Source organism: Pseudophryne corroboree, chromosome 7 (genome assembly GCF_028390025.1).
Source record: "Pseudophryne corroboree isolate aPseCor3 chromosome 7, aPseCor3.hap2, whole genome shotgun sequence".
NCBI lineage: Eukaryota > Metazoa > Chordata > Amphibia > Anura > Myobatrachidae > Pseudophryne > Pseudophryne corroboree.
Genome location: NC_086450.1, coordinates 63,988,815 through 64,016,601, shown reverse-complemented (window position 1 = coordinate 64,016,601; position 27,787 = coordinate 63,988,815). Strand labels below are relative to the sequence as shown.

Genomic DNA, 27,787 nt, shown 5'->3' with positions numbered 1-27,787 from the left:
GGTGCATTCCATCTCCTATATCGTGCTCAATTGTATAGGCTTGAATGGCCTTTTGCTGCTCCTCCAACCTCTGAAGCATATAGAGGGTTGAATTCCACCTCGTTACCACTTCTTGCTTCAGATGATGGCAGGGCAGGTTCAGTAGTTTTTGGTGGTGCTCCAGTCTTCTGTACGTGGTGCCTGTACGCCGAAAGTGTCCCGCAATTTTTCTGGCCACCGACAGCATCTCTTGCACGCCCCTGTCGTTTTTTAAAAAATTCTGCACCACCAAATTCAAGGTATGTGCAAAACATGGGACGTGCTGGAATTTGCCCATATTTAATGCACACACAATATTGCTGGCGTTGTCCGATGCCACAAATCCACAGGAGAGTCCAATTGGGGTAAGCCATTCCGCGATGATCTTCCTCAGTTGCCGTAAGAGGTTTTCAGCTGTGTGCGTATTCTGGAAAGCGGTGATACAAAGCGTAGCCTGCCTAGGAAAGAGTTGGCGTTTGCGAGATGCTGCTACTGGTGCCGCCGCTGCTGTTCTTGCGGCGGGAGTCCATACATCTACCCAGTGGGCTGTCACAGTCATATAGTCCTGACCCTGCCCTGCTCCACTTGTCCACATGTCCGTGGTTAAGTGGACATTGGGTACAACTGCATTTTTTAGGACACTGGTGAGTCTTTTTCTGACGTCCGTGTACATTCTCGGTATCGCCTGCCTAGAGAAGTGGAACCTAGATGGTATTTGGTAACGGGGGCACACTGCCTCAATAAATTGTCTAGTTCCCTGTGAACTAACGGCGGATACCGGACGCACGTCTAACACCAACATAGTTGTCAAGGACTCAGTTATCCGCTTTGCAGTAGGATGACTGCTGTGATATTTCATCTTCCTCGCAAAGGACTGTTGAACAGTCAATTGCTTACTGGAAGTAGTACAAGTGGGCTTACGACTTCCCCTCTGGGATGACCATCGACTCCCAGCGGCAACAACAGCAGCGCCAGCAGCAGTAGGCGTTACACGCAAGGATGCATCGGAGGAATCCCAGGCAGGAGAGGACTCGTCAGACTTGCCAGTGACATGGCCTGCAGGACTATTGGCATTCCTGGGGAAGGAGGAAATTGACACTGAGGGAGTAGGTGGGGTGGTTTGCGTGAGCTTGGTTACAAGAGGAAGGGATTTACTGGTCAGTGGACTGCTTCCGCTGTCACCCAAAGTTTTTGAACTTGTCACTGACTTATTATGAATGCGCTGCAGGTGACGTATAAGGGAGGATGTTCCGAGGTGGTTAACGTCCTTACCCCTACTTATTACAGCTTGACAAAGGGAACACACGGCTTGACACCTGTTGTCCGCATTTCTGGTGAAATACCTCCACACCGAAGAGCTGATTTTTTTGGTATTTTCACCTGGCATGTCAACGGCCATATTCCTCCCACGGACAACAGGTGTCTCCCCGGGTGCCTGACTTAAACAAACCACCTCACCATCAGAATCCTCCTGGTCAATTTCCTCCCCAGCGCCAGCAACACCCATATCCTCCTCATCCTGGTGTACTTCAACACTGACATCTTCAATCTGACTATCAGGAACTGGACTGCGGGTGCTCCTTCCAGCACTTGCAGGGGGCATGCAAATAGTGGAAGGCGCATGCTCTTCACGTCCAGTGTTGGGAAGGTCAGGCATCGCAAACGACACAATTGGACTCTCCTTGTGGATTTGGGATTTCAAAGAACGCACAGTTCTTTGCGGTGCTTTTGCCAGCTTGAGTCTTTTCAGTTTTCTAGCGAGAGGCTGAGTGCTTCCATCCTCATGTGAAGCTGAACCACTAGCCATGAACATAGGCCAGGGCCTCAGCCGTTCCTTGCCACTCCGTGTGGTAAATGGCATATTGGCAAGTTTACGCTTCTCCTCCGACAATTTTATTTTAGGTTTTGGAGTCCTTTTTTTTCTGATATTTGGTGTTTTGGATTTGACATGCTCTGTACTATGACATTGGGCATCGGCCTTGGCAGACGACGTTGCTGGCATTTCATCGTCTCGGCCATGACTAGTGGCAGCAGCTTCAGCACGAGGTGGAAGTGGATCTTGATCTTTCCCTAATTTTGGAACCTCAACTTTTTTGTTCTCCATATTTTATAGGCAGAACTAAAAGGCACCTCAGGTAAACAATGGAGATGGATGGATTGGATACTAGTATACAATTATGGACGGACTGCCACGGTTAGGTGGTATAAAAAAACCACGGTTAGGTGGTATATATTATAATAATAATACAATTATGGATGGACGGACTGCCTGCCGACTGCCGACACAGAGGTAGCCACAGCCGTGAACTACCGCACTGTACACTGGTTGATAAAGAGATAGTAGTATACTCGTAACAACTAGTATGACACTATGACGACGGTATAAAGAAAGAAAAAAAATACCACAGTTAGGTGGTATATATTATAATAATAATACAATTATGGATGGACAGACTGCCTGCCGACTGCCGACACAGAGGTAGCCACAGCCGTGAACTACCGCACTGTACACTGGTTGATAAAGAGATAGTAGTATACTCGTAACAACTAGTATGACACTATGACGACGGTATAAAGAATGAAAAAAAAACCACGGTTAGGTGGTATATATTATAATAATAATACAATTATGGATGGACGGACTGCCTGCCGACTGCCGACACAGAGGTAGCCACAGCCGTGAACTACCGCACTGTACACTGGTTGATAAAGAGATAGTAGTATACTCGTAACAACTAGTATGACACTATGACGACGGTATAAAGAATGAAAAAAAAACCACGGTTAGGTGGTATATATTATAATAATAATACAATTATGGATGGACGGACTGCCTGCCGACTGCCGACACAGAGGTAGCCACAGCCGTGAACTACCGCACTGTACACTGGTTGATAAAGAGATAGTAGTATACTCGTAACAACTAGTATGACACTATGACGACGGTATAAAGAATGAAAAAAAAACCACGGTTAGGTGGTATATATTATAATAATAATACAATTATGGATGGACGGACTGCCTGCCGACTGCCGACACAGAGGTAGCCACAGCCGTGAACTACCGCACTGTACACTGGTTGATAAAGAGATAGTAGTATACTCGTAACAACTAGTATGACACTATGACGGTATAAAGAATGAAAAAAAAACCACGGTTAGGTGGTATATATTATAATAATAATACAATTATGGATGGACGGACTGCCTGCCGACTGCCGACACAGAGGTAGCCACAGCCGTGAACTACCGCACTGTACACTGGTTGATAAAGAGATAGTAGTATACTCGTAACAACTAGTATGACACTATGACGACGGTATAAAGAAAGAAAAAAAAATACCACGGTTAGGTGGTATATATTGTAATACAATTATGGATGGACGGACTGCCTGCCGAGTTCCGACTGCCGACACAGAGGTAGCCACAGCCGTGAACTACCGCACTGTACTGTGTCTGCTGCTAATATAGACTGGTTGATAAAGAGATAGTATACAATACATACAACAATATACTACTATACTGGTGGTCAGGCACTGGTCACCACTAGTCACACTGGCAGTGGCACTCCTGCAGCAAAAGTGTGCACTGTTTAATTTTAAATTAATATAATATTATGTACTCCTGGGGGCTCCTGCTATAACAACCTGCAGTGCTCCCCAGTCTCCCCCACAATTATTATAAGCTTTGCCTTTTATACATTGATGTGCAGCACACTGGGCTGAGCTGAGTGCACACAGACTGAGTCACACTGTGTGACTGGCTGCTGCTGTGTATCGTTTTTTTTCAGGCAGAGAACGGATATAGCAGAGAACGGATATATTATATTAAAATAAATAAAAGTTAACTAACAACAACTGCACTGGTCACTGTGGTAAACTCTGTCTGACTCTGCACAATCTCTCTCTCTCTTCTAATCTAATTTCTAATGGAGAGGACGCCAGCCACGTCCTCTCCCTATCAATCTCAATGCACGTGTGAAAATGGCGGCGACGCGCGGCTCCTTATATAGAATCCGAGTCTCGCGAGAATCCGACAGCGTCATGATGACGTTCGGGCGCGCTCGGGTTAACCGAGCAAGGCGGGAGGATCCGAGTCTGCTCGGACCCGTGAAAAAAACATGAAGTTCGTGCGGGTTCGGTTTCAGAGAAACCGAACCCGCTCATCTCTAGCACAAACTGGCTTTATTTTACCTAAGTTGCCCCCCCCCCCCTCCAGTGTGTACTCCGAAAGAGTGTTTAGTGCAGCCGCTCACCTTGTAAGCAATCGGCGTACAAGGATACTTCCAGAAAATGTGGAGAAGATGATGTTCATCAAAATGAATTATAATCAATTCCTCCGTGGAGACATTCACCAGCAATTGCCTCCAGAAAGTACACAGGGACCTGAGATGGTGGATTCCAGTGGGGATGAATTAATAACCTGTGAGGAGGGGGATGTACACAGTGAAAGGGGTGAGGAACCTAACGATGAGGAGGAGGTGGACATCTTGCCTCTGTAGAGCCAGTTTGTGCAAGGAGAGATTGATTGCTTCTTTTTTGGTGGGGGCCCAAACCAACCAGACATTTCAGTCACAGTCGTGTGGCAGACCCTGTCGCTGAAATGATGGGTTTGTTAAAGTGTGCATGTCCTGTTTATACAACATAAGGGTGGGTGGGAGGGCCCAAGGACAATTCCATCTTGCACCTCTTTTTTCTATAATTTATCTTTGCATCATGTGCTGTTTGGGGACTATTTTTTAAATCTGCCATCCTGTCTGACACTACAGTGCCACTCCTAGATGGGCCAGGTGTTTGTGTCGGCCACTTGGGTCGCTTAGCTTAGCCATCCAGCGACCTTGATGCACCTCTTTTTTTCTTTGCATCATGTGCTCTTTGGGGACTATTTTTTAAATCTGCCATCCTGTCTGACACTGCAGTGCCACTCCTAGATGGGCCAGGTGTTTGTGTCAGCCACTTGGGTCGCTTAGCTTAGCCATCCAGCGACCTTGGTGCACCTCTTTTTTTCTTTGCATGATGTGCTCTTTGGGGACTATTTTTTAAATCTGCCATCCTGTCTGACACTGCAGTGCCACTCCTAGATGGGCCAGGTGTTTGTGTCAGCCACTTGGGTCGCTTAGCTTAGCCATCCAGCGACCTTGGTGCACCTCTTTTTTTCTTTGCATCATGTGCTCTTTGGGGACTATTTTTTAAATCTGCCATCCTGTCTGACACTGCAGTGCCACTCCTAGATGGGCCAGGTGTTTGTGTCAGCCACTTGGGTCGCTTAGCTTAGTCATCCAGCGACTTCGGTGCAAATTTTAGGACTAAAAATAATATTGTGAGGTGTATGGTGTTCAGAATAGACTGGAAATGAGTGGAAATTATGGTTATTGAGGTTAATAAGACTATGGGATCAAAATGACCCCCAAATTCTATGATTTAACCTGTTTTTGAGGTTTTTTTGTAAAAAAACACCCGAATCCGAAAAAAAAATTCAGGGAGGTTTTGCCAAAACGCATCCGAATCCAAAACACTGCCGCGGAACCAAATCCAAAACCAAAACCCAAAAAATTTCCGGTGCACATCACTACAATCAATGCCTGTTCAGAGCAAACCAGGTTGTTTTCAATGAATTGCCTTCAGCAACCATCTCAATGTGTCACAATAGCAGTCAGCATTCACAATATCTCCCTTGACATAGGCAAACGCAGAGGGGTTTCCGGTTGCCTGAAACCCCCTTCCTCTTGGCAAGTGGCTCAAATTATGACAATAATAGCAATGGTATATAATATGATCACTAGAGCTGCCACCACATCATGCAGTTTAAGTGATAGAGCAGAGCTGCTGCACATGCCCAGTTTGCTGTGTGTGTGGAATGGATCTGAGTCCTCAATCAGTGCTCTGTACCAGAGAGTAGCTACCAGGAAGAAGAGACAGGAACCTTACCATAAAGTGGGAGAGTGTGTGCTTAGAAAATACAGTTCTGTCTCCTACTGGTTCAATTATGTTTGTGTATTTATTTATTTATTTATTTATTATGGTATGTTTAACCTTTCCTGGCCATTTATTTATATTATTTAAATATGTTTGATACAGCCTATACTATAGACCATCTACAGTGTTAAATATTAATACTGTATTCTATACAGTATCCAGTGTATAAATAGACCAATGTTTACATTAATGTCCAGAGCTATTACTAGGTTCTTTTGCCACTCCCGCACTTGCTCCAATGTTCCACAGAGTAGGAGATTGTGGACTGCATTTGGAAACCCCCCTCTAGAAATCCTGCGTTTGCCACTGCTTGGGGAGGAAATCAACTAGAAGCACCCTGTATTTAGGGAGACAGTGGGGCTGAAAGTGCAGGGGTGTACATGCCCACATGGCAGTGGCCACACCGACACAGCACTGGTCACGCCCACACAGCACTGGTCACACCCACACAGCACTGGTCACACCTCCTCCCCTTCTTAGTGTAGTCCCATCGACCCGATTGTGAAGATGATCCTGCTTCTATACTACAAAATATATACCATTTAAATGAAACCTACAATTATTGCATAAATATCTCTTTATACTAAATACAATATTATATGCACAAAACACTTATTTTATCACAGATGTCAGCATTCAGACCTCATCGGTGGATGTCCGGATCAAGGTCTCACGATTAGAGACCATTCCCCAAGGTGCTATACCGATGGCTATCACCTTCTCCTCTGAGCTCCTGCTAATGGTATTATCTCTGACCACCTCTCCGATGTACTTCATCAGGCCATAGTGAGTGCCCCCTGTAAAGATCCAGGATCCTGTGTTTATGAGGAGAAATACATCACTGAAATGAGCTGACGCTGACTTACAATAACCTCCAACACTTAGCATGTGTTTACTCAGCATCAAAAACATTCTTGACCTTTTTACATATCCTGCAGACAGTGAGGTCTCTTCACACTTACAGGCCGATTCAGGTTTGTACATGAATAGGCCACAATTGCACTCATGCATGGAACTAAGGGGGTCATTCCGAGTGGATCGCTAGCTGAAAATGTTCGCTGCGCAGTGATGATGCAAAAAAACGGCACTTCTGCACATGCGTATGCGGCGCAATGCGCACGCGCTACGTACTTTCACAGCGGCCGATGTAGTTTCACACAAGGTCTAACGAAGCTTTTCAATCGCACTGCTGGCCGCAGAGTGATTGACAGGAAGTGGGCGTTTCTGGGTGTCAACTGACCATTTTCAGGGAGTGTTCGTAAAAATGCAGGCGTGCCAGGAAAAACGCAGGCGTGGCTGTACGAACGCAGGGTGTGTTCGTGACATCAAAACAGGAACTGAACAGTCTGAAGTGATCGCAAGCGCTGAGTAGGTCTGAAGCTACTCTGAAACTGCACAAAATTATTTTGTAGCCGCCGTGCGATCCTTTCGTTCGCACTTTTGCTAAGCTAAAATACAATCCCAGTGGGAGGCGGCATAGCGTTTGCACAGCTGCTAAAAACAGCTAGCGAGCGATCAACTTGGAATGACCGCCTAAGGGCCTTATTCAGACCCGCATGCAATGACAACGTTCATATAGTTCAGCCTCTTTTTTTGTAACTGTGCATGTGCAATGATTTCTACAAATATATACGGTGCATGCAGTACACAAAGTTTACGCACAAAAGCTGTATTGCAAACCAGACGGTATCAGAAATGCTGTGGAAATGTGATAGGCCTGCGATTGCCAATTGATTCTGCTGTATGCACTTCTGCATCTGACTCAGAACCTAGCCCTAAAATCGGATATTTGTCTGCAGTGGCGGCCCCAGAGGTTGAGCTGCAGCTCAATCCAAAGATCAAAAAGGGGAGCCACACCAACTGCCATCGCAAACTGACTCACTGGCAGTTGGGGTGGCTCCCATATTTGAACTCATCACCCCTATAAATCCACTTGCTGATCGTTATCAGAGAGTAATTGCTTCAACCCTTAACTTGTTTCAAGGGATCCATCTGAATTCTCCATACACGCCAGCACTCCATTTATACTAGGAATGGTGGGATGCGGGAGGATCACCTACTTTTCCAGGTGACTGGGGTACTCAAAAGTCAGAGGTTCATTGAGAGTAGGTAAGTATGTATCAAATCTTCCATAGAGGGCATGGGAAGAAGTTGCCTACAGCAATCAGCTTCTAGATATCCTAATAAATGATGGCTAAAAGCTGATTGATTGCTGAGGACAATTTCTCCACTTGTCCACTTTAGAAGATTTGACACATCTCACCCTCAGTTATGCAGGCATCAAACCCAACAACCCTATTTCAATGCAGTAAAGTATGTCTGGGTCTAAAGATGACCATTCTTGATCAGATTTTTGTTGGGTATCACAGTTCAATGGTTGCTCAAATCAGCTAATTTGGTAAAAGAAAACCTCACAGTATAGGAGCAGCATTGGTCTAATTTGCATTGCCCCTGTTATTGATTCTCCACTCTCCCACATGCTGCCAGGCTTTCCCAAGGCACCTTTGGTCTGTGCAATGTAAATGAGACGGCTGAAAATCTTGCGCATCCGCGGCTTCAGGGAAAAGTTCCTAGCTCCTCCAGTCACTGAGATGACGAGGTTCGGAGTTTTAAGCTGCCAGTGTTTTGTCATCAGCTCATACAGTGTTTCCGGGGTTGTGTCCCGGGACAAGCGAATGTACTGGTGGGGAAATACAGAGGCGTTAATGATATTGTAATGAACAATGGACTTTCAGAAACATCTAATACAGTAATACGTATATTATAATTAGAGATGAGTGGATCGGATTACTGAGTCGCAGTTTGTGTGCTCCCGCCAGACTCGGATTCCAGATCGAGACAAAACGTCATCCTCCTGGCAAAGGATTCTTGCGGGTTTTGGATTTGATATAAGAGGGCTGCGGCGGTGACTCTGCACCATTTCACTTCAGTCCAGGCATGCTACTCTGCTGATTTAAGTAGCTGTGCAGTGTCCGGATAGAGTGACCAATACAAGTGGCTGTTTTTAACTTATACAAGGCACGCTGCTGTGTTCTGCACTCAGCACTGCTGATTTATCCACTTAACTGACGATTTCCCCCCCCAAAAAAACGCTCAGAAATTGTCGGGTTCTTTATGAGTGAATTAGGTGAAGAACATTAATTTAACCCTGTGCAAAATTATTTTAGTTAAAAAAAAAATAGAAAAAAAAATATTTTTTACAATTTTTTTCAAACATCGGAACATTGATTGGAAACTTTACGACCATCGGAACATTGGAAACATCGCGGCTTTCATTTAGAAAGTCGGGACAGCCTCCAGGTACACAGGGGTAGCTTGGGGGGGGGGGGGGGGTAATTTACACTTCCCCAGAGGCTGTTATTGTCTGCAGCTACTGGAGTGGGGGGTCCTGCTGTGCTGACCGATCAGCAGTGATCGGCAGCATGGAAATCAGTGGGGGAGAGTGCAGGGAGGCAGAGGGAACTTCCGGTCCCTCTGACAGCAGCAGCGGAGGGAAGTTTCCCTTCCCTGCCACTGCTAACACTCTCTATCTGACTGGTTGCATCCTGTGCGACCAGGTCAGATAAAACACTGCCTGGTGTGGTCGCATCTGATGCGACCATGCCAGGCAAGTGGTTAAGTGACTGTGTGGGGTCCAGACAGGGTGACTAATACTCCGCAGGCCCCACCCACTGTGTTCACATAAGCAGTGGGCTGAAATAAGTAAAAAAGAAGTAACAAAGTGTATTGTTTGTACCGTTCTGTGCACTGCACCCCAGTATGCAGCACTCCAGTGCGTGTGCATAAAAGCAGTCTGACTTCACACAGTGAGAGCAGAGCTGCCACTAGAAAATAAAGTTATAAATAATTACATATTTTTGAATCATTTATTTGTACTGTTCTGCACACTGCACCCTAGTGCATTGCACCCCAGAACTTTCTTTACCCCGGTGCACATGTGTAAAAGTGGTCTGACTCCACACAGTGGGGGTCATTCCGAGTTGTTCGCTCGTTGACGATTTTTGCAATGGAGCGATTAAGGCAAAAATGCGCATGCGCATGGTACGCAGTGCGCATGCGCTAAGTTTTTTAGCACAAAACTTAGTAGATTTACTCACGTCCGAACGAAGAATTTTCATCGTTGAAGTGATCGGAGTGTGATTGACAGGAAGTGGGTGTTTCTGGGCGGAAAATGACCATTTTCTGGGAGTGTGCGGAAAAACGCAGGCGTGCCAGGATAAAACGCGGGAGTGGCTGGAGAAACGGGGGAGTGGCTGACCGAACGCAGGGCGTGTTTGTGACGTCAAACCAGGAATGAAACGGGCTGAGCTGATCGCAGTGTAGGAGTAAGTCTCAAGCTACTCAGAAACTGCTAAGAAATTTCTATTCGCAATTCTGCTAATCTTTCGTTCGCAATTCTGCTAAGCTAAGATACACTCCCAGAGGGCGGCGGCCTAGCATGTGCAATGCTGCTAAAATCTGCTAGCGAGCGAACAACTCAGAATGACCCCCAGTGTGAGCTGAGCTGCCAGTTCCAAAAAGAAAAAATCTATATATAGTGTTGTATAATTTGTTTGTACTGTTCTGCACACTGTACCCCAGTGACTTTGTTCACATTGTTCAAGGACAATTCCATTCTGCACCACTTTTCATTTCTGCCACGCAATGCTTCTTAGATGTGTTATAAACTGCCGTGTGTTTGTGCCACTGCTCTGTCACTTAGTAACCAGCCAGCTCGCTGCAGCCTTTAGCCTAAAGTGGATGAAAACAATATTGTGAGCTGTGAGGTGGTCAAAATTAACTGGAGATGAGTGGAAATTAATGTTATTGAGGTTAATATTACTCTGGGAACAAAAAAAAAGGCCCAAAATTATGTTATTTTAGCTTTTTTTGTAGATTTTTGGAAATAAATGCAAAACCAGTCACGATTGAAATCTAAAACCAAATCCAAAAGCAAAACCAGACAACAAATTAGAACCAAAACCAGCAAAAATGGTCCGGTGCACATCTCTAATTATAATGTACACTAAGTGCCAACATATTCATAAATGCTAAGCAAAGCAATCATTCAGTACCTTTACTTCTATATGTTTCCCTTTCTCAGTAATAATTATCAAAGCTGAACATACATGTCAAGATCTTAACATACATTTTTCCAAATGTACTAACGTGTGTTAAATGTGGCAGCAAATGATTGAGGCTATCAGAGGTCATTCCTAACAAAAGGATCATAGGGTCCCTTTAGTGCATTTGGTCCTTAATGGGAGTGGTCACTTTCGAATGGCATTTTGAGCCTGGAATTGTTACACTGTAAGTGGATTTTTTTTAAGTGTTCCTTAGCATTACTGGTGGTCCACGGGGACATACATAATTGGTGATTTCAAGTGTACTTTAGGCCCGATTCAGAGTTTTACGCAGGAGAGGGGACACTTGCAGATTCCCGATTCTCATGAAGCTGCGGCTGCACAAGGTCCATTCTGCACATGTGCACAACCGGCCTTGCAATGTCAACCGTATTTCCCCTCTGTTGCTGCCTGATTGACAGGCAGCGGTGTTGAGAGTGTGGAGAGGGGGCAGGGGAGGCCTGCATTCCTGGAATCGGGGCGTGACGCCCTTGTTTTCTGGTAAGGGAGAGGCCAGGGTCTGCGTATTTCCTGGTCTCATAGCCCCTGCTTTCTCAGTTGGCTGTCTGCGATGGTTGCGATGATGGATCCCAGCTAGCGACTTTGGTTGCAGTGCTGGGATAGCAGCTACATGCACGAGTCGTCTCTTCTACTGAGACATCTCCTGCATGTTCCGCCTTCAAAACGGACGGAATTTCAAAGCTGCTTACAAGGGCATTGCATTTCCATTCATCTCTAAATTAGGTTTAGTCTAAATTGACCAAAATAGCTGCCAAAATTAGCAAATCTGTAGACAGATGTTATTTAATACCCATAGTTCTCCCTTATTATAATTTATTTTACTATGTTTCATTAGTTTTTCAACAACAAAATAACTTTAAAGGACATTAGCGGGTGCCACCACTCTGATCTGAAAGGTGAACATCGGAATTCTCTCCCGCAAGCACCAGATCACTCAGAAAATGCCCCAGCTTTGCCCTACTGAGAGCAGAGGAGATTTGGATCAGCAATAAAAGCTAATTTTGTTTTGGGATATGGTGTTACCCTGTTCAGCTACAATTACCTCTCTGTCCTTATGGCTTTGGTCATATACTGATGTATCCTGTATGAGCAGGACCTACCTTTCCTCTGCTCCCAACGGCATCAAACTGAATATCCCCATATGCATCAGTGGGCAGCTCCTTCGTATGCTTCTGATAGTCCCACTCATTGCTCTGGTTTATCTGAGTCCCTTGAATATGCTGGATCTTGTCGTAACCGCACTTACATCTACTATCCCTGCAATAATAATAGATAGTCATATCTCCCTAACCCCATAGTACCCACCATCCTGTCATTCAGTTTCAAATGTTCATATATGGATACCTCTACAATCCACAGAAGAATAACAATAGGATATGTATAAACTGGAAGGCGGGGGTAGCAAGTCTGCGCTGTATAGGACTGAGACAGCTGGCCATGTGGAGAGTGCCAGAGCTCCCTAAGGGCTCAGTACAAAAGTGCAAAATGGAAAAGGGGGTGTGCTCTCTCTACAATGGCGCTGGTCTCTCGTACGGTCACCTATGTATGTGAATAATACCCAGGTGTGAAAGTGTATGTTGAAACACACTGGTATGATAAATAAAATTGAATTTAATACAATACTAACATGCAATGTCTAAAAACAAGCAATACATAAAAAAACTCAAGTGGACTGGGAACAGGCCATGGGGGGAATGTGATCCTACCGATGCAGGTGGAGGAGCCGCAGGTGTCAAATAAAGGCAGAGTACCCCGGGAAATACCCTGCTGGTGGCTCCTCTGATCAAATTCCCTTCCAGGCAATCAGGAAAACAGTCTGCCAATTGTCCAGGGGGTGGGCAGCGCCACAAGGTATCTCCAACGCGTTTCAGGACAGCCTGGTCCCTTCTTCAAGGCAAGATACCTTTGTGGCTTGATGGAGATCCTTTTAAATGTCTTTTAGCCAGTGAAAAACGGACGAACATGGCGGGAAAAGGTCACTTCCTGACTAGACCGGAAGTGACGTTTGCGGTCCATTCAAATGATGTTTTGACCGGAAATGACATCAGAAATGCGTTCCACCGTGTCCATTGCTCTCTCCTGAGAACATATCAGCTTCTATGAGTGGGAAAAGTGGTGGACAATCGTTCTTGATGGTCATTAGACAGCATTTTGATTGTTTCCAATACAAATAAACAGAAATTATAACCGGAATTAATATTCAAATATGTCCCATGATGTCCTTTAGTAGCTTGAAGGAGAGGTAAACTTATATAGATATCCGGTGAAGAGGATGGATCACAGTTCTTTTGTAGTGGACGTTGAATGGCATTCTCATAGAGAAACAATGTAGTTCCCCATTGACATGAAAAAAAGGAAATACAACAATAAATAAATAATAGGAATAAATTATTCTAAGTAAGGTACTGTATACACCTGAAAAAGGAGGGCCGTTAAGCATGACTAAGTGGTGATGGATAGAAGATGTGGCTGGTATGATGTTAAAGAAACCATTTGATTTCAAAGTCTTGATTATGATCATTGGGGAAAAGCGTTTGTAAATTGAATATCATCTTCATTTCTGCTTTTGCTAGGTTGGCTTCTAGATTCCTATCTTTCCATGTGGACTTGATATTTCGGAGACCTACAAAGTAGGCAATTGAATTGGTGGAACTCTGATGTTCCTTCCGGAAGTTGTCTGAGAGGTGGTGGGTGGTAAGGCCTTTACGGATGTTGCGCAAATGTTCCCCTATGCGTGTTTTCAAGGCCCTTGAAGTTCTACCCACATAGGATTTACCGCATTAGCACATGATGAGGTAGATAACACTGGAAGTATTGCATGTGATAAAGTCTTGAATCTTCGATTTATTACCATTAATGATGACTTTCTCCGTTTTGATGCTTCTGCACCCCACACATAGACCGCATCTGTGAAAGCCAGCAGTTCTTATCGGATTGGTGTTTTTCACAGGTAGGGCACTTTGTACCAGTTTGCTCTTTAGATTGGCCGCCTTACGGTATATGAACTTAGGTTTGCTGGGAAGAATGTTTCTTAATATCGGATCTCCTTGGAGGATGTGCCAATGTTTGTGAATGATTCTTTCAAAATATTTGTAATCTGAGTTGAAGCCTGTGAGAAAGGCCCATTGACTTTCTGATGTGGATTCCTTTTTGGTCTTCTTTTCCCACTTATAGACGCTGATATCTTCTCAGGAGAGAGCAATGGATACTGTGGAATGCATTTCTGATGTCATTTCCGGTCAAAACATCCTGTGAATGGACCGCAAACGTCACTTCCGGTCTAGACAGGAAGTGACCTTTTCCCACCATTTTCGGCCGTTTTTCACTGGCTAAAAGACATTTAAAAGGATCCCCATCAAGCCACAAAGGTTACTTGCCTTGAAGAAGGGACAAGGCTGTCCCGAAATGCGTTGGAGATACCTTGTGGCGCTGCCCACCCCCTGGACGTTTGGCGGACTGTTTTCCTGATTGCCTGGAAGGGAATTTGATCAGAGGAGCCACCAGCAGGGTATTTCCCGGGGTACCCTGCCTTTAGTTGACACCTGCGGCTCCTCCACCTGCATCGGTAGGATCACATTCCCCCCATGGCCTGTTCCCAGTCCACTTGTGTTTTTTTATGTATTGCTTGTTTTTAGACATTGCATGTTAGTATTGTATTAAATTCAATTTTATTTACCATACCAGTGTGTTTCAACATACACTTTCACACCTGGGTATTATCCACATACATAGGTGACAGTAGGATATGTATAAAGATTGTTTGTTAATTCATAGAGCAGAAAATTATCCCAAAATCTCTTGACTTATAGCTTTGTCAAACAGACAAGATACTTAAACATGCGGAAACAGCCATTCTTTAAGGACAGAATAAGGGAGAGTTGTATGAAGCAGTGTAAAGAGAAGTTGTCCATAGCAGACAACTTCGAGGCAGCATTTATCAAGTACATTCCATAAAATGATAGAAGCTGGTCCACTTCTCCACAATTTACACTGCAGGCTACAGTATAGTATATCTCCCCCTTAATTTGATAACTGGTGACAGTTCAAGGTGTTATCCTGTGTCTGGCAGTGTCTCTGAGTCCTGCAGTCTGAAGCTTACTGTGATGCTGAATCTATGGTATATGCCACACACTCTCTCTTCTTAAACTTCTCTTGAATCAGTTTGACAGCACCCTGTAAATGGACAATTAGAAATTAATATTAAATAAAGGAACCATCTCTTGTACAAATTAGTTGGGAAAACTTACGAACTCATTGAGCGATAACTCATTACTGCAAGGTACGCTGGAGTACAGTTTCCGGGAGCTGTCCAGCATTCCGCTCCTGCGACTCCCCATTTAGGGGGATATTTAGACCCAGTTGGAGAAATCTTCAATGATCTATGGGGATGAGAAAGCTAAGAGGTTAGGATGGGTATATGAGCAGTATGTCTGTTGTCTGGGTAGAATGGTAATTATACACCCTAATGGCCAGTCATAATCACTGATAAATCTTTAGGCGTCTAATGCTGTAGTTTTACAATCATATATATGTGACAAATATTTTTAGTTTTATGGTAGTTTTCACCATTTGATGATTATTTTCCCCAGTTATTAAAACTTCAATAAGGGTTTCTTAGTGCATCTCATTGAAGGACAGATGTATCAGACCTTCAAAGAGAAAATAGAAATGTTTCCCAAAGTAACCAATCAGCTTTTAGCTATAATTTATCTATCGCGGTCTAAAAGATGACAGCCAGAAGCAGATGGTGATTTGACTTTTCTGTAGACACTCTGGACACACAAGATGATATTTGGGTGGAAGGCAATGTTACAGTCATCTTAAGTACACATAGAAGTCACCTTATTGGCACTCCGGTGTACAAGGTTTTATTTATCTGCTGCTTCCTGCTATAACTATGGAATCTTTATTGCTTTTTGAACAACAATGGTCAGTACATTACAATAAAGTGGAATATCAAGCAGAGGGAGGACTGAGATAATACAATATATCACAGAACAGTACAATTATTGATGTCAAAATGTATAATTGTGTAACAAGAGAATGGCAAGAAAAGGAAGGGAAAAGTGGGTGGCAGGAACTTGGACATCAAGTTCAAGCCCAAACCAGGGCCCGTGAATGGAGGGCTTTAGCAGATGAAAGCACAATGTGCATACAGATGCCTGGCTCTGCAAATATGTTTTATGAGTCTGTTGGCTTGCTTATGTGGTCCTGGGAAAGGTAAGAGAAAAACTTCTGGTAACAGAGGGACACTAATGTCCATAAAGCTTTGAATGAGACCTTTTAGTCCAAAGTGTGACTACTTTGGGCAGTACCAGTTCGTCTTGTGAATATTGGCACCAACAGTCCATTGAGGCTACAGGAGAGAAAGCATGGATCCTAGAAGGGAACATCTATGGTACAATTTGCATTTTAATACAGTTTTAGTACATTTTGGTGAATTACCACACCATTGTCTTGGCTGCGAGTGTTCCCCATCTACTGTTGCCAGTTTTTTTCCAGGGTAAATTTCTCATGGAGAAGTGGCCCTATCAGAATTTTATACACAGTGGACATGAGCCCCCTCGTATTCAGATGAAGTAGACAAAAAGATGCTAGGGTGGAATGGGAGTGTCACAATCCGGGTAATTAGTCACCACTTCTTACCTTCCAAGTGTCTCCTGAGACTGGCCCAGCACAAGCCTGGATTCCACCTGCGCTGTCTGCGTGCAGCGCACTGTACAACATTGCCTCAGTCTCCTCTCCATGATCCCGGCAGCGCTGTCATGGCAACTACATAGTAAATCCTTCCTGTCATATTGAATGGCATCTCCTGCCCTCCGCCACCTCCGCCGCCATTACTACAGATTCCCACATGTTAGTTCAAACAGACTTTCCCTCCAGAATCCAACATGGGCGCAACCATGTTTGGATTCATCACATGTCACTTTCCAGCCTATCCACTGTGCTCTGGACTCTGCCTGATTGCCCAGTCAATACCTGCTTCCCAGCTGGTATAAATATCCTGCATCCAGGCTGCCTAATGGTCAGTGCTTTGGTTGTTTATCCTAGTGATACATGTCTCTCCTGTCTGTGGATGTTCCAGCTTGTGCTTCCAGGTATTCCAGCTCCTGTTACCTTGCTCCACTTAAAGAGACACCGCACCAGTTACCATCTTGCGGTGCTCCCTGACTCCAGCAGTGTTCCTACATTGCATCCCGTGTCCTGCAGTGATCCATCACCGGCTTCCAGCTTTCAGTGTTGTTCCAGAGTCACTTACAGCTTCCAGTGGTGTTCCAGTATCACTCCTAGCTCTCTTTGCCTACCAACATCGCTCTCCGTGATCCACAGTGGTTTTATCACTGGCTTCCAGCGTTGCTCCAGTCTAACTTCCAGCTTCCAGCGGTGTTCCTGTGTCACTACCAGCTCTCAGCGGTGTTCTGTATCACTTCCAGTATTGCTCTCCAGCGGTGTTCCAGCATCGATCCATTCATCATCTACAACTCAACATCGAACCACAGTTCACCATCGATACTCACCATCAGACTCTATCCTCAGTGGTGAGTTTAATACACCTTCTGTCTGCACCATTTCCATCCGGCATCCCCGGCAATTCTTCCAAGTTCCTTTCAACCTCTGTGTATTTGTGCCAACCCAGCTTTCAGTGTGTCATCTGCTGGGCAGTACCAGCTAGTTCCCTATTACAGCGGTTAACTGTGGCCTACGGACTTTCCAACTCCGGGTCTTGCAAGGACTTTGTTACATCTTATCCTGCATTGCCACAGCATTCATTACCACTGCCCTCCCAGGAACTGTACTGCTATATTTATCTGCACAAGTTACTGTTGAAGGTTATCTGAATGGCCAAGGTGTCTAAACTGTCTGTTCAATAAACAGACTTTGTTTTATATACTCCGTTGTTGTGGTCACGCCTTTGGGCAAACGATGCTCATCCTCCTGCATGTCCAAGAACCCTATTCTACCTCTACGGTTCCCATACACAGCAGCCCCTACGTCTGAGGCTTCCCCAGGTCAGCCTCAGCCCTCAGTTGTGACAGGGAGCAGTCATAACCACGTGGACATTTAGGGATATATTTACTAAAATGCGGGTTTATAGTGGAGATGTTGCCAATAGCAACTAGATTCTAGTTATTATCTTCTCAAAGGTGCTAGATAAATGATAAGTAGAATCTAATTGGTTGCCATGGGCAATATCTCCACCTCTATAAACCTGATGGATTCTGTTATGGGTGAGGGGCAGCCTACAATGGCTTGACTCCTATATATCTGCAGCTGTGACTCCCCGACTTGTAGGCATGACCGGCAATCCGTCGGGTGATCGTAAAAATGAAACATGTTAAAAATGCCTGATTCCCCGATACCAACCGAAAATGGTCGGAATCAGGGGTTCAGGATTTTTGAACATGTAAATATTCTTGATTCCCTGACCCAGCTGTTGGGAGATCGAGGGAATTGCAGCATTAAATTGCTGCTGTATGGGGGCCATATACGTTCTCAAAGCCTATAGAGTCCATAGAGGACTATTTCATTCATTAAGAAATCTAAATTTGTTCTAACCCAGATTGGGAAAATCACCAGATCGGGGGAATTATAAATTATTCCACAGGAGACATAATGTGCCCAATGAAGAGAGTAATTGATGTGACTAAATGACCTGATCCTGTAAATTACAGTACAGGAGAATGTTGGCAAGATTCTACAATAGGTGGTCTAAGGAGTTTTGGAAGGTCACCACTTGCAGTTAGTCAGACCACAGCATGGATCCAGGAGAGCCATTTGAATGCATTTGCAGAGATGTGGTGCATGATTATATTGGGCACCACCAGGCCACAATTGGATGTAGCACTCTCATTCTGTGATACCCACGTTGGGATACTCCTACTGTATGTCACTGCAGCCCTAATGACAGCTAAAGCTGCCTGTAAGACTCTTAATTGACCATGTAAGGGTTAATTTCTCTCCCCCTGCATTGCCTAGCAAAGCTTTATTGGGGAATCTACGCGGGAAGCCCTTGAGTCACCTGGACTGGAGGAGAACGCGCGGGAGTGAAGAGAGGAGGAGCCGACAGTAAGACAAGAAGAAGGAGACAGCGCTGAACGCTGCGGTGTGCTGCAAGAAGGACGGGAGCCGCATCACATGAGGACGCGGCTAGCCGGGGCGCACACAGAGGAGAGCAGCCGCTACGGGGAACGTGTGACGGGAGACCCGCTGCAGAGCCGGAAGCCGCCGGGGAGAGCCGCCGCATGCAGAGGGAGACATGGTGGGGCCGGGCAGCATCAGCAGGAGCCGGGGAGCCACCACGTGTGTGTGCGGAGAGTCGCCGCGCACAGCCCCGCCAACTACCACTACATAAGAAGAGCCACCCGGAGGGCTCTTGGGTGCTGGAGGAAACCACGGGCGGGGAGAGAGGTGAAGGGAGGCCAGGAGTGAGCCCTGATCCAGGAGCGGAGATACAGGGAGAGGTGACCGGCAGAAGCCGACTGCTGATACTGGTACTCTGGTACACCACAATCCTTGCCAGCCCACTACCCCTACAGGGACTGCCCCACTAAAGCCTTGTACAGTAATTTACCCGTTATTCCTGGGGATAAATCCTAACAATCCACCTCCAGACCCTAAACATAGACACTCTGATTGGACTCCCACTAAGGAGTTGCTCCCTCAGCCTCCACAGTACAAGGCCCATCAGTTTCTCCCCTCTTACAAGGTGGACACCATTGTCACAGCACACCAGTCGGTGATTCTTTGACCTTAACTTGGAGGACAGTCAACCTGTGAGACTCCTGCATCATAGATAAAATCTGCAGCTGTAGCCCATCCGGGTTAAGGTGACCTGGTCGCAGGGATGGAATGTTAGTCCGATAAAAGTGCCTTATTTATGCTACATGCAGGGACGTCCTACAGAAAACCTTGCTTGCCTGTTAACGTAAACTTGGAGTGGTGTTATTTCCTCTGACTTACCTTTTTGTGGATACAAATACAGTTATCCCCGTTATTTGTTGTTGCTGTGTTATATTGCAATTAGCCCATCCTGCACCCCTTCCTACAAATACTTACCTGATGTCAGTTGACTCTATCTCGGAAAAACAGCATTATCGTGCAGGCTTTCTGAAATCCGAGACACTGATATTACACGGGGAACACTGTACAGGAACTGAATGTTATTATTTGGCGCCCCGCGCCATTCTGTGGACAGTCTAGGTGATTATGCAAATTTAGTACCAGAATACTTCGTACCTGACAATTCTTAAAGTTGGTAATTGTACTGAAATGGTTAATGTTTGCTGTTACCACATGCCTTAGTAATAATGTTTATTATGCTGATACATAGTGTATGTGTTTCGCTCTAAATGCAATTGACTTTACAGCGGTGACTAATCATTTCATTACAAATAAAATTGTTGTCACCGTCGATTTGTATTATCCTTTATCTGCGGGATCCTCTTTGGGGTGTCCATTCTTCTGCCACAGGCTCCTACGGAAGAAGTCGTGAGAGGTACAGAACCAGCAATCGTCGTCTGGAGAAAGCAGTTACGACTCTACTCCACCACAAGGGTACTATTACAACTCTCATCCTTGGTTGTCCCCCAGACCATATTAATCTAGAGATTGTTTTAGTTGGAGAAGCAAGAGTGGGGAACTCTGACCTGCAGAGTTTGGTAGAGGTACAGAAGTTCCTTTGTCAACATTAGTCTTAAGTGTCATGAAAAGCACACCTCTGGATGAGGATCCTGACCACACTCCTTTTAAATTCCTGGAGAAGCAACAAACGACATGTCTAACTTTTACTTTTCAGCGAAGAGTATTAACCACAAAACTCGCTTTCTTGTAAAAAAAAAAACCCAGAACAATACCACCGCATTTAAATAAGTAAAGTGCTTTTGTCTTCTTTTTGGGGGGAGCATAGGCTGTTGTCATCAAGAAACATACAAGGGGGCTCATGGCCACTGTGTATAAAATTCCGATAGGGCCACTTCTCCATGAGAAATTTACCATGGAAAAAAACTGGCAACAGTAGATTGGGAACACTCGCAGCCAAGACAATGGTGTGGTAATTCACCAAAATGTACTAAAACTGTATTAAAATGCAATTGTACCATAGATGTTCCCTTCTAGAATCCATGTTTTCTCTCCTGACACCCATTCCTTTAGACGGCCATCAGGCGTGCCACAATTGAATTGGCCCCACAGACAGAGCTGACTCCCACACAACTCACATGTAGGGGCAGAGGGAAAGGGCAGAAGGACAGGTGGGATACTGTAAGGTACATATACACATCTACCAAGTTATGCAGAGAGAGAGAGAGAGAGAGAGATCAAAAGAATAAAAGCAAAAAAGATCTGAGGCTGGGTGTGGTAGGAGACTGAGTAGCTATAGAGTACAGGGAAGAATGGACAAATTGTAAGAATAGCGCATGAAGTGTAGAGAGGATGCAGGGAGTGTCAGATGCATAAAATAATTCAAGATATGTGAAAGCACCACATAAATGAGCTTGGGAGAGTAATCCCAGGCAACAAATTACAACTGTAAATGCTGAGATTGGTTAGTAGGAGATCATAACCAAATTCCATATTGGGAGCTCCATACCCCATACCCCATACCAGCAGCAATTGAGCGATCGGACGAGGCAACACATGCTGTATACCATAAGTCATGTGCAGGGTGGATACCTGAAACTCCTCACTTCCTCCAACCTCTCCCTTCCAAGTAAACTCTCACCTGGTGCTGTTATTCTCCTCTGCAGCTCACCTGACTCTTTATTACAGTTACACATACATACACATCAATGTGACTTGTGGAAAAGGTAATTGTCACATAAATTGTGAACATTTTTGGATTTTTATTTTAAAAATGGCACACGCACATACACACACACAAGATGTGCTGCTTTGACCCCTCTCTGCACGCTCCTCCACCTTGCTGCACTTCTCTGTCTAGCGTTCTGTCCCACTCTGCCCCCCATGGCTCTGTACTGACACTCTAACTCCCACGGCTGCATACTTCTCCTCTCTCCTCCTCACAATGCTAGGGTCTTTTTTTCCTCATTATTTAATATTTATTTTATGTCATTTGCTTGTCAGAGCCAAATATTACAAAATACATATTTACAAAAATGCTAGTTTGTCAATAAAGTTTGGCAAATCACCGCTTCAGATTGGACGGATTTATTAATGAGCTGTGATGTGCAATTTAGTAAATCAGATCTCCCAACCATCCCTTATTGTGAGGCCATGCCCTGTACTGTAAGGTTTTGCCATGTTGGGTATGTGTGACTGGCGATCAGGAGGCCACCGTTCATAATGCTGACGGCGGGATCCCTGCTGATGGATGGCCGGCGGGGAAGTGGGGGGGGGGGGGCAGCGCAACAAAGCCCCTTGTGGGCTCTGTGGCTCGCCACAGGTTCTTTTCCCACTCTATGGGTGTCTTGGACACCCACGAGTAGGAACAGTCCCTGTTGGTCGGCATACCGACTGGCGGGATTTTTAGATTCCAGGATTCTGGCATCGGTATTGTGTCTGGCAATCTCCTTACCGCTGGTCACATAAACGTATCTCGTTTTGCCCCCTCCCTCCCTAACGCTGGAGGTATGGTTACAAACAGCGCATCATGTTACAGGTTTGGTTTGCTTCATCCAAGGCTTAGTAAATAGATCAGTTAGTATCTTAAATGTACTCAGCATATCTTTTCTCCATACTAAAGATGTGCAGGTTCTGATTTGCTAGGTTCTTAACGCCAAAATTAACACGAGTTCGGATTTATTCAGATTTTTTTAAATGGCTATATAAAACATTTGACATCTGACAGCCAATAAGATGCCGTTTTGAGATCTGGGTAAATCCGGATAAATCCGAACCCGCATATCTCTACTCCATACATATCCTTACACAGTGTCGGACTGGGGCATGTAGGGCCCACCGGGGGAATGCAGTGATAGGGGCCCATGTTTAGGGGTGTGGCGAGTCTGCAGAGGGGGTGCGGCTTGCCACCATGTTGGTTTGACTAACCATTAGAGAGTGTAACATCGGGGCCACTTCATTAAATTCAGTAAATTCAGTTGCTGCATGCATGATAATGTACCATATTAATAACAGATTAATAACAGCAATGCACTGTAGAAAATACACCATAGTCCAGTATAAGGTAACATATGTATAATGTATAATTCAAGTGCACAGTCTGTAACCTGATCCTTAGAGCAGGAGGTGGGCCCCCAGGCAGTTTCCCTTGTGCCCCTGTGGGCCAGTCCAAGCCAGGGCCGTAACTACCTATGGGCAATGAGTGCGCCGCACACAGCGCAAATGCGCTGGGGGCGCAGCCGCTGCCATCTCTTTGCAAGCACCCGCCGCTGAGATGAATGTTCCAAGCGGTGCGCACTGCTCCCGGCTTCAGTAAACTGTCTTTATGTTGTCTGCAAGCCGGCAGCATCAGGTGGCTGGGGAGAGTGCTGTGATGTGCTGTGCTGCGGGTCCCGTGTGTTCACAGGGATAGTTATTGTTGTCCCTGTACTGGCCTGCAGTTCCCGAAGTCCCCTCTGATTGGTGCCCAGGGTAAGGTTATTGTTGTCCTGCTGGGCTAGCTGTCGAGCTGATGTGCTGCACGGAGCTCAGGGGGAAGAGGCAGAGAGGAGACAGTGAGTTCATGCCCTGAGGAAAATATGTGCTCTAAAGTAGGTAGTTACATGATTTGAGTGCCTGCAGCTCTATGGTGCTACTGTATGTATATATGTGTATGTAAGCACATTGTCTGTGTATGTACATTTTTTATGAATGTGTGTACAGTGTATATGTATGTACATACAGTGTATGTGTGTATGTAAAGTGTATGTACAGTGTATATGTATGTGTGTATAGTGTAGATCTATGTATGTACAATGTATATGTATGTACATATGTATGTACAGTGTATATGTTTGTGTGTATAGTGTGTCTGCCATAATGCGTAAAGGGACGCTGTCTGCCATAATGCGTATAAAATGGGACGCTGTCTGCCATAATGTGTAAAAAATGGGACGCTGTCTGCCATAATGCGTAAAAAATGGGACGCTGTCTGCCGTAATGTGTAAAAAACGGGACGCTGTCTGCCGTAATGTGTAAAAAAGGGGATGGTGTCTGCCGTAATGTGTAAAAAAGGGGACGCTGTCTGCCGTAATGTGTAAAAAAGGGGGACGCTGTCTGCCGTAATGTGTAAAAAGGGGACGCTGTCTGCCGTAATGTGTAAAAAAGGGAGACGCTGTCTGCCGTAATGTGTAAAAAAGGGGACGCTGTCTGCCGTAATGTTTAAAAAAGGGGGACGCTGTCTGCCGTAATGTGTAAAAAGGGGACGCTGTCTGCCGTAATGTGTAAAAAAGGGGTACCCTGTCTGCCGTAATGTGTAAAAAAGGGGGACGCTGTCTGCCGTAATGTGTAAAAAGGGGACGCGGTCTGCCGTAATGTGTAAAAAAGGGGGACACTGTCTGCCGTAATGTGTAAAAAGGGGACAGTGTCTGCCGTAATGTGTAAAAAAGGGGGACGTTGTCTGCCGTAATGTGTAAAAAAAGGGGACGCTGTCTGCCGTAATGTGTAAAAAGGGGAATCTGTGCGGCGAATTTGAATAATGGAGACTACTGTGCACCGTTATATGAATTGGTATTATTTTGTGGTCACACCCCTTCCCCATGAAGCCACGCCCCTATATTTTTTGCACGCGACTTGGTCGCGCATCACCCCTGTTTTCCGTAGAGGGGGGCTCTGATGCTGCTTCTTGCACACAGCGCTAAAATGTCTAGTTACGGCACTGGTCCAAGCCTCTCCTTACACCAGAAGCATCTGTACTCCTTCATTATAAATGTATTGCAGAAATATTTTTATGTCTACGTTCAGGGCTTATTTTTGGATCATTTATAAATTGGTGTCGGGATACAATAGAATAATGATGCTCAATGCAGGGGTCCAGTACAAACCTGTGGAGTGTTCTCCGTTGCATCCTGGAAAATTATAGAATTTGGTTTGTTACTATGGTTACCACCACCACTTTTAGATTAGTAAATCTACCCCCACATCTCTTCTCCAAAGTGTAAAACCTTTTTTTTATTGCTATTTAAACAAAACTTTATTGATTTTTTTTTGTGTAAGAAAAAGGAAAGGGGAGCTTTTAAATATGTTCAGCCTAAGGATGGCAAGTCGAGAGGTCCATCATGGATTTTCACCATCGATTGTGCCATCTGTGCTTGACATCGATGGCAGGAAACCAGAGATGCTGAACCATCGATGGTTATACCTAGTTCAGTCTGATTAAGGTCTACTACTCTCAACCCATCGCATCACCCAGCTTTTGCTATCAAACTCAAAGGGATCCTTGCTAAATGAGAGGGCCTCAGGCATAGAACCCAACAGACTTCAGTTTTCTCACAAAACGCTACTCAGCTGATTTATTTATTACCAGTTATTTATATAGCGCACACATATTCCACAGCGCTTTACAGAGAGAATTTTTGGCCATTCACATCAGTCCCCGTGCCAGTGGAGCTTATAATTTATATTCTCTACCATTTTCTTGGATCCTACCTGTATATTTTTGGATTGTGGGAGGAAACCGGAGCACCCGGAGGAAACCCACGCAAGCACGGGGATAATATACAAACTCCACACAGTTAGGCCCATGGTGGGAATTGAACCCATAACCTCAGTGCTGTGAGGCAGTAATGGTAACCATTACACCATCCGTACCGCCCAACTAAGATATTGTGACAATGAAGGAACATCCGGATTGTCTTCACTACATGCATACTTTTTTGTGTTCCAAAGTTTCTTACATTGCTTTAATATAGTGATCTGTCATAGTCAAATAAAATATGATATTTCCAATGTAAAATACAGATGGAGCCTCGCTCATCTAGCCTTCTCTGTTGCGCCTAGGTGCACCAAGGTTTATTAGCATAAGCCTTTCATCTATTGTTCTCAGCTGCAATACAATACAGAGAGAACAATACAACAGGGGATTAAGTCATTACAGCAGGGGATTAAGTCCGACAGCACTGGCTCAGTTAATCCTATTAAAGGGATAGATGAGCAGGGCTCCATCTGTACAAAGATCAAGAACAAAGGAAAAAACTCTTATTTTAGATTTATTAGGGGAGTCATTTAAAAGTTTATTTGAAAAATGTGCACGACTTTTTTTTTGTTTAAAAATCATAACACAATCATTAATATGTTATAATAAGTAAATTATATTCAGTACTATAATTAATATAGATTTAGGAGCGCAAAAAAGATTAGTAATCAATAAAATTACATACATATAAATATATAACAGACAAGCTGCCACAATAGTTCAGTTATATGTAGAATTAAATAGATTAATGAGAGACCTCTGTAGAAAATGGTATTTTACTAATAAGTCTTTAAAAAATTTGAAAAAAGAAGGTACACCTATTACCTCAGATGCAACAGATCAGGAAACTTTAGATCTTTTGAAGGAATTGGAAGAAGAAAGTGACCAATCTGAGGTAGAACTATATAAAATGAATGAATCTAGGATCGATAAATGTAAGAAAAAAATCTGAATTCTATCCCACCCAGCAAAAAAGCGGGTTTATTGAAACATTTATACCATAACTTTAAATGATTTGAGAGCCCTCTGCAAAAAATCCTCCACTAAGACAATACAGAATGGTAATCTACATAAGAATGAGAGAAGATCTCTAAAAAAACCTAATGAGGGACAATTCCATCATAATTAAGGCTACGGATAAAGGTGGGGGACTGTGATACAAAATACATCTGATTATGTGGCAGAAGCTCATCGACAGTTGAGTAATATCAAATTTTATACTACATTGACTTGTGACCCTACATAAAAATTTTTGAAGGAATATAGGCAGTTCCTAGATAGAGCAGTACATGAGGGGGCAATATCCAAGAAAGAGTTTTCTTTTTAACTTAACCCTTACCCTGTTATCGCCACATACTATCACCTCCCTAAGATCCACAAAACACTCCTTCAACCACCTGGGCGCCCCATTATCTCTGGGATTGGGTCCCTCACTACTAATTTATAAGCTTTTATTGATTCATTTATGCAGCCGCATGTTGTCTCACTTAGATCCCATATAAGGGATTCTTCACACTTTTTGAATTTAAACATAAAATGGAAGTCTAATTATTTATTGATGACATGTGACATCGAGACCCTTTACACAAATATTCTGCACAGTGGAGGTATCGAGTCCTTTGAAAATTATGTAAATATTGATGACAGTCTGAGTAAGACAAGATGTAAATTTTTACTATATTCTGTATTATTTATTTTATCACATAACTGTTTCACTTTTCATGGTCAATTTTATTTACAGATTCATGGTACTGCCATGGACACCAGGTTTGCCCCTAGTTTTGCCAATTTATATATGAGCCGGATTGAGGACATTCATGTCTGAGATGGTCCATTTGGGGCAAACCTAGTGCTCTATGGCAGATACATCGATTACATGTTTTTTGTTTAGGATGAGGATCATCAGTCAGCAAATGTTTTTTTTAAATTCCTTAACACTAATAGTTTTGGTTTACACTTCACGAGCACTGTTCACCCTACCTATATCACTTTCTTGGATATTGTCCTCAATATTCATGATAATACTACTGTGACTTCCACATATAAAAAAGATGTGGATTGCATCAAATTTTGAAATTACCG

General features: G+C 44.3%; 1 protein-coding gene across 1 annotated transcript in view; it reads right to left on the bottom strand.

The window, feature by feature from the left end:
• Positions 1–15,488, bottom strand: part of LOC134944569 (transient receptor potential cation channel subfamily M member 8-like) — a 145,593-nt gene extending 130,105 nt beyond the window's left edge. Inside the window, exons 1-5 of the mRNA XM_063933238.1 lie at positions 15,363–15,488; positions 15,215–15,288; positions 12,216–12,372; positions 8,495–8,672; positions 6,635–6,807 (exon numbers count right to left, since the gene is read on the bottom strand). Of these exons, the coding sequence (XP_063789308.1) occupies positions 6,635–6,807; positions 8,495–8,672; positions 12,216–12,372; positions 15,215–15,288; positions 15,363–15,452 (672 nt within the window). The 5' untranslated portion in view covers positions 15,453–15,488. The remainder of the gene's footprint in view (positions 1–6,634; positions 6,808–8,494; positions 8,673–12,215; positions 12,373–15,214; positions 15,289–15,362) is intronic.
• Positions 15,489–27,787: the final 12,299 nt, after the last annotated feature.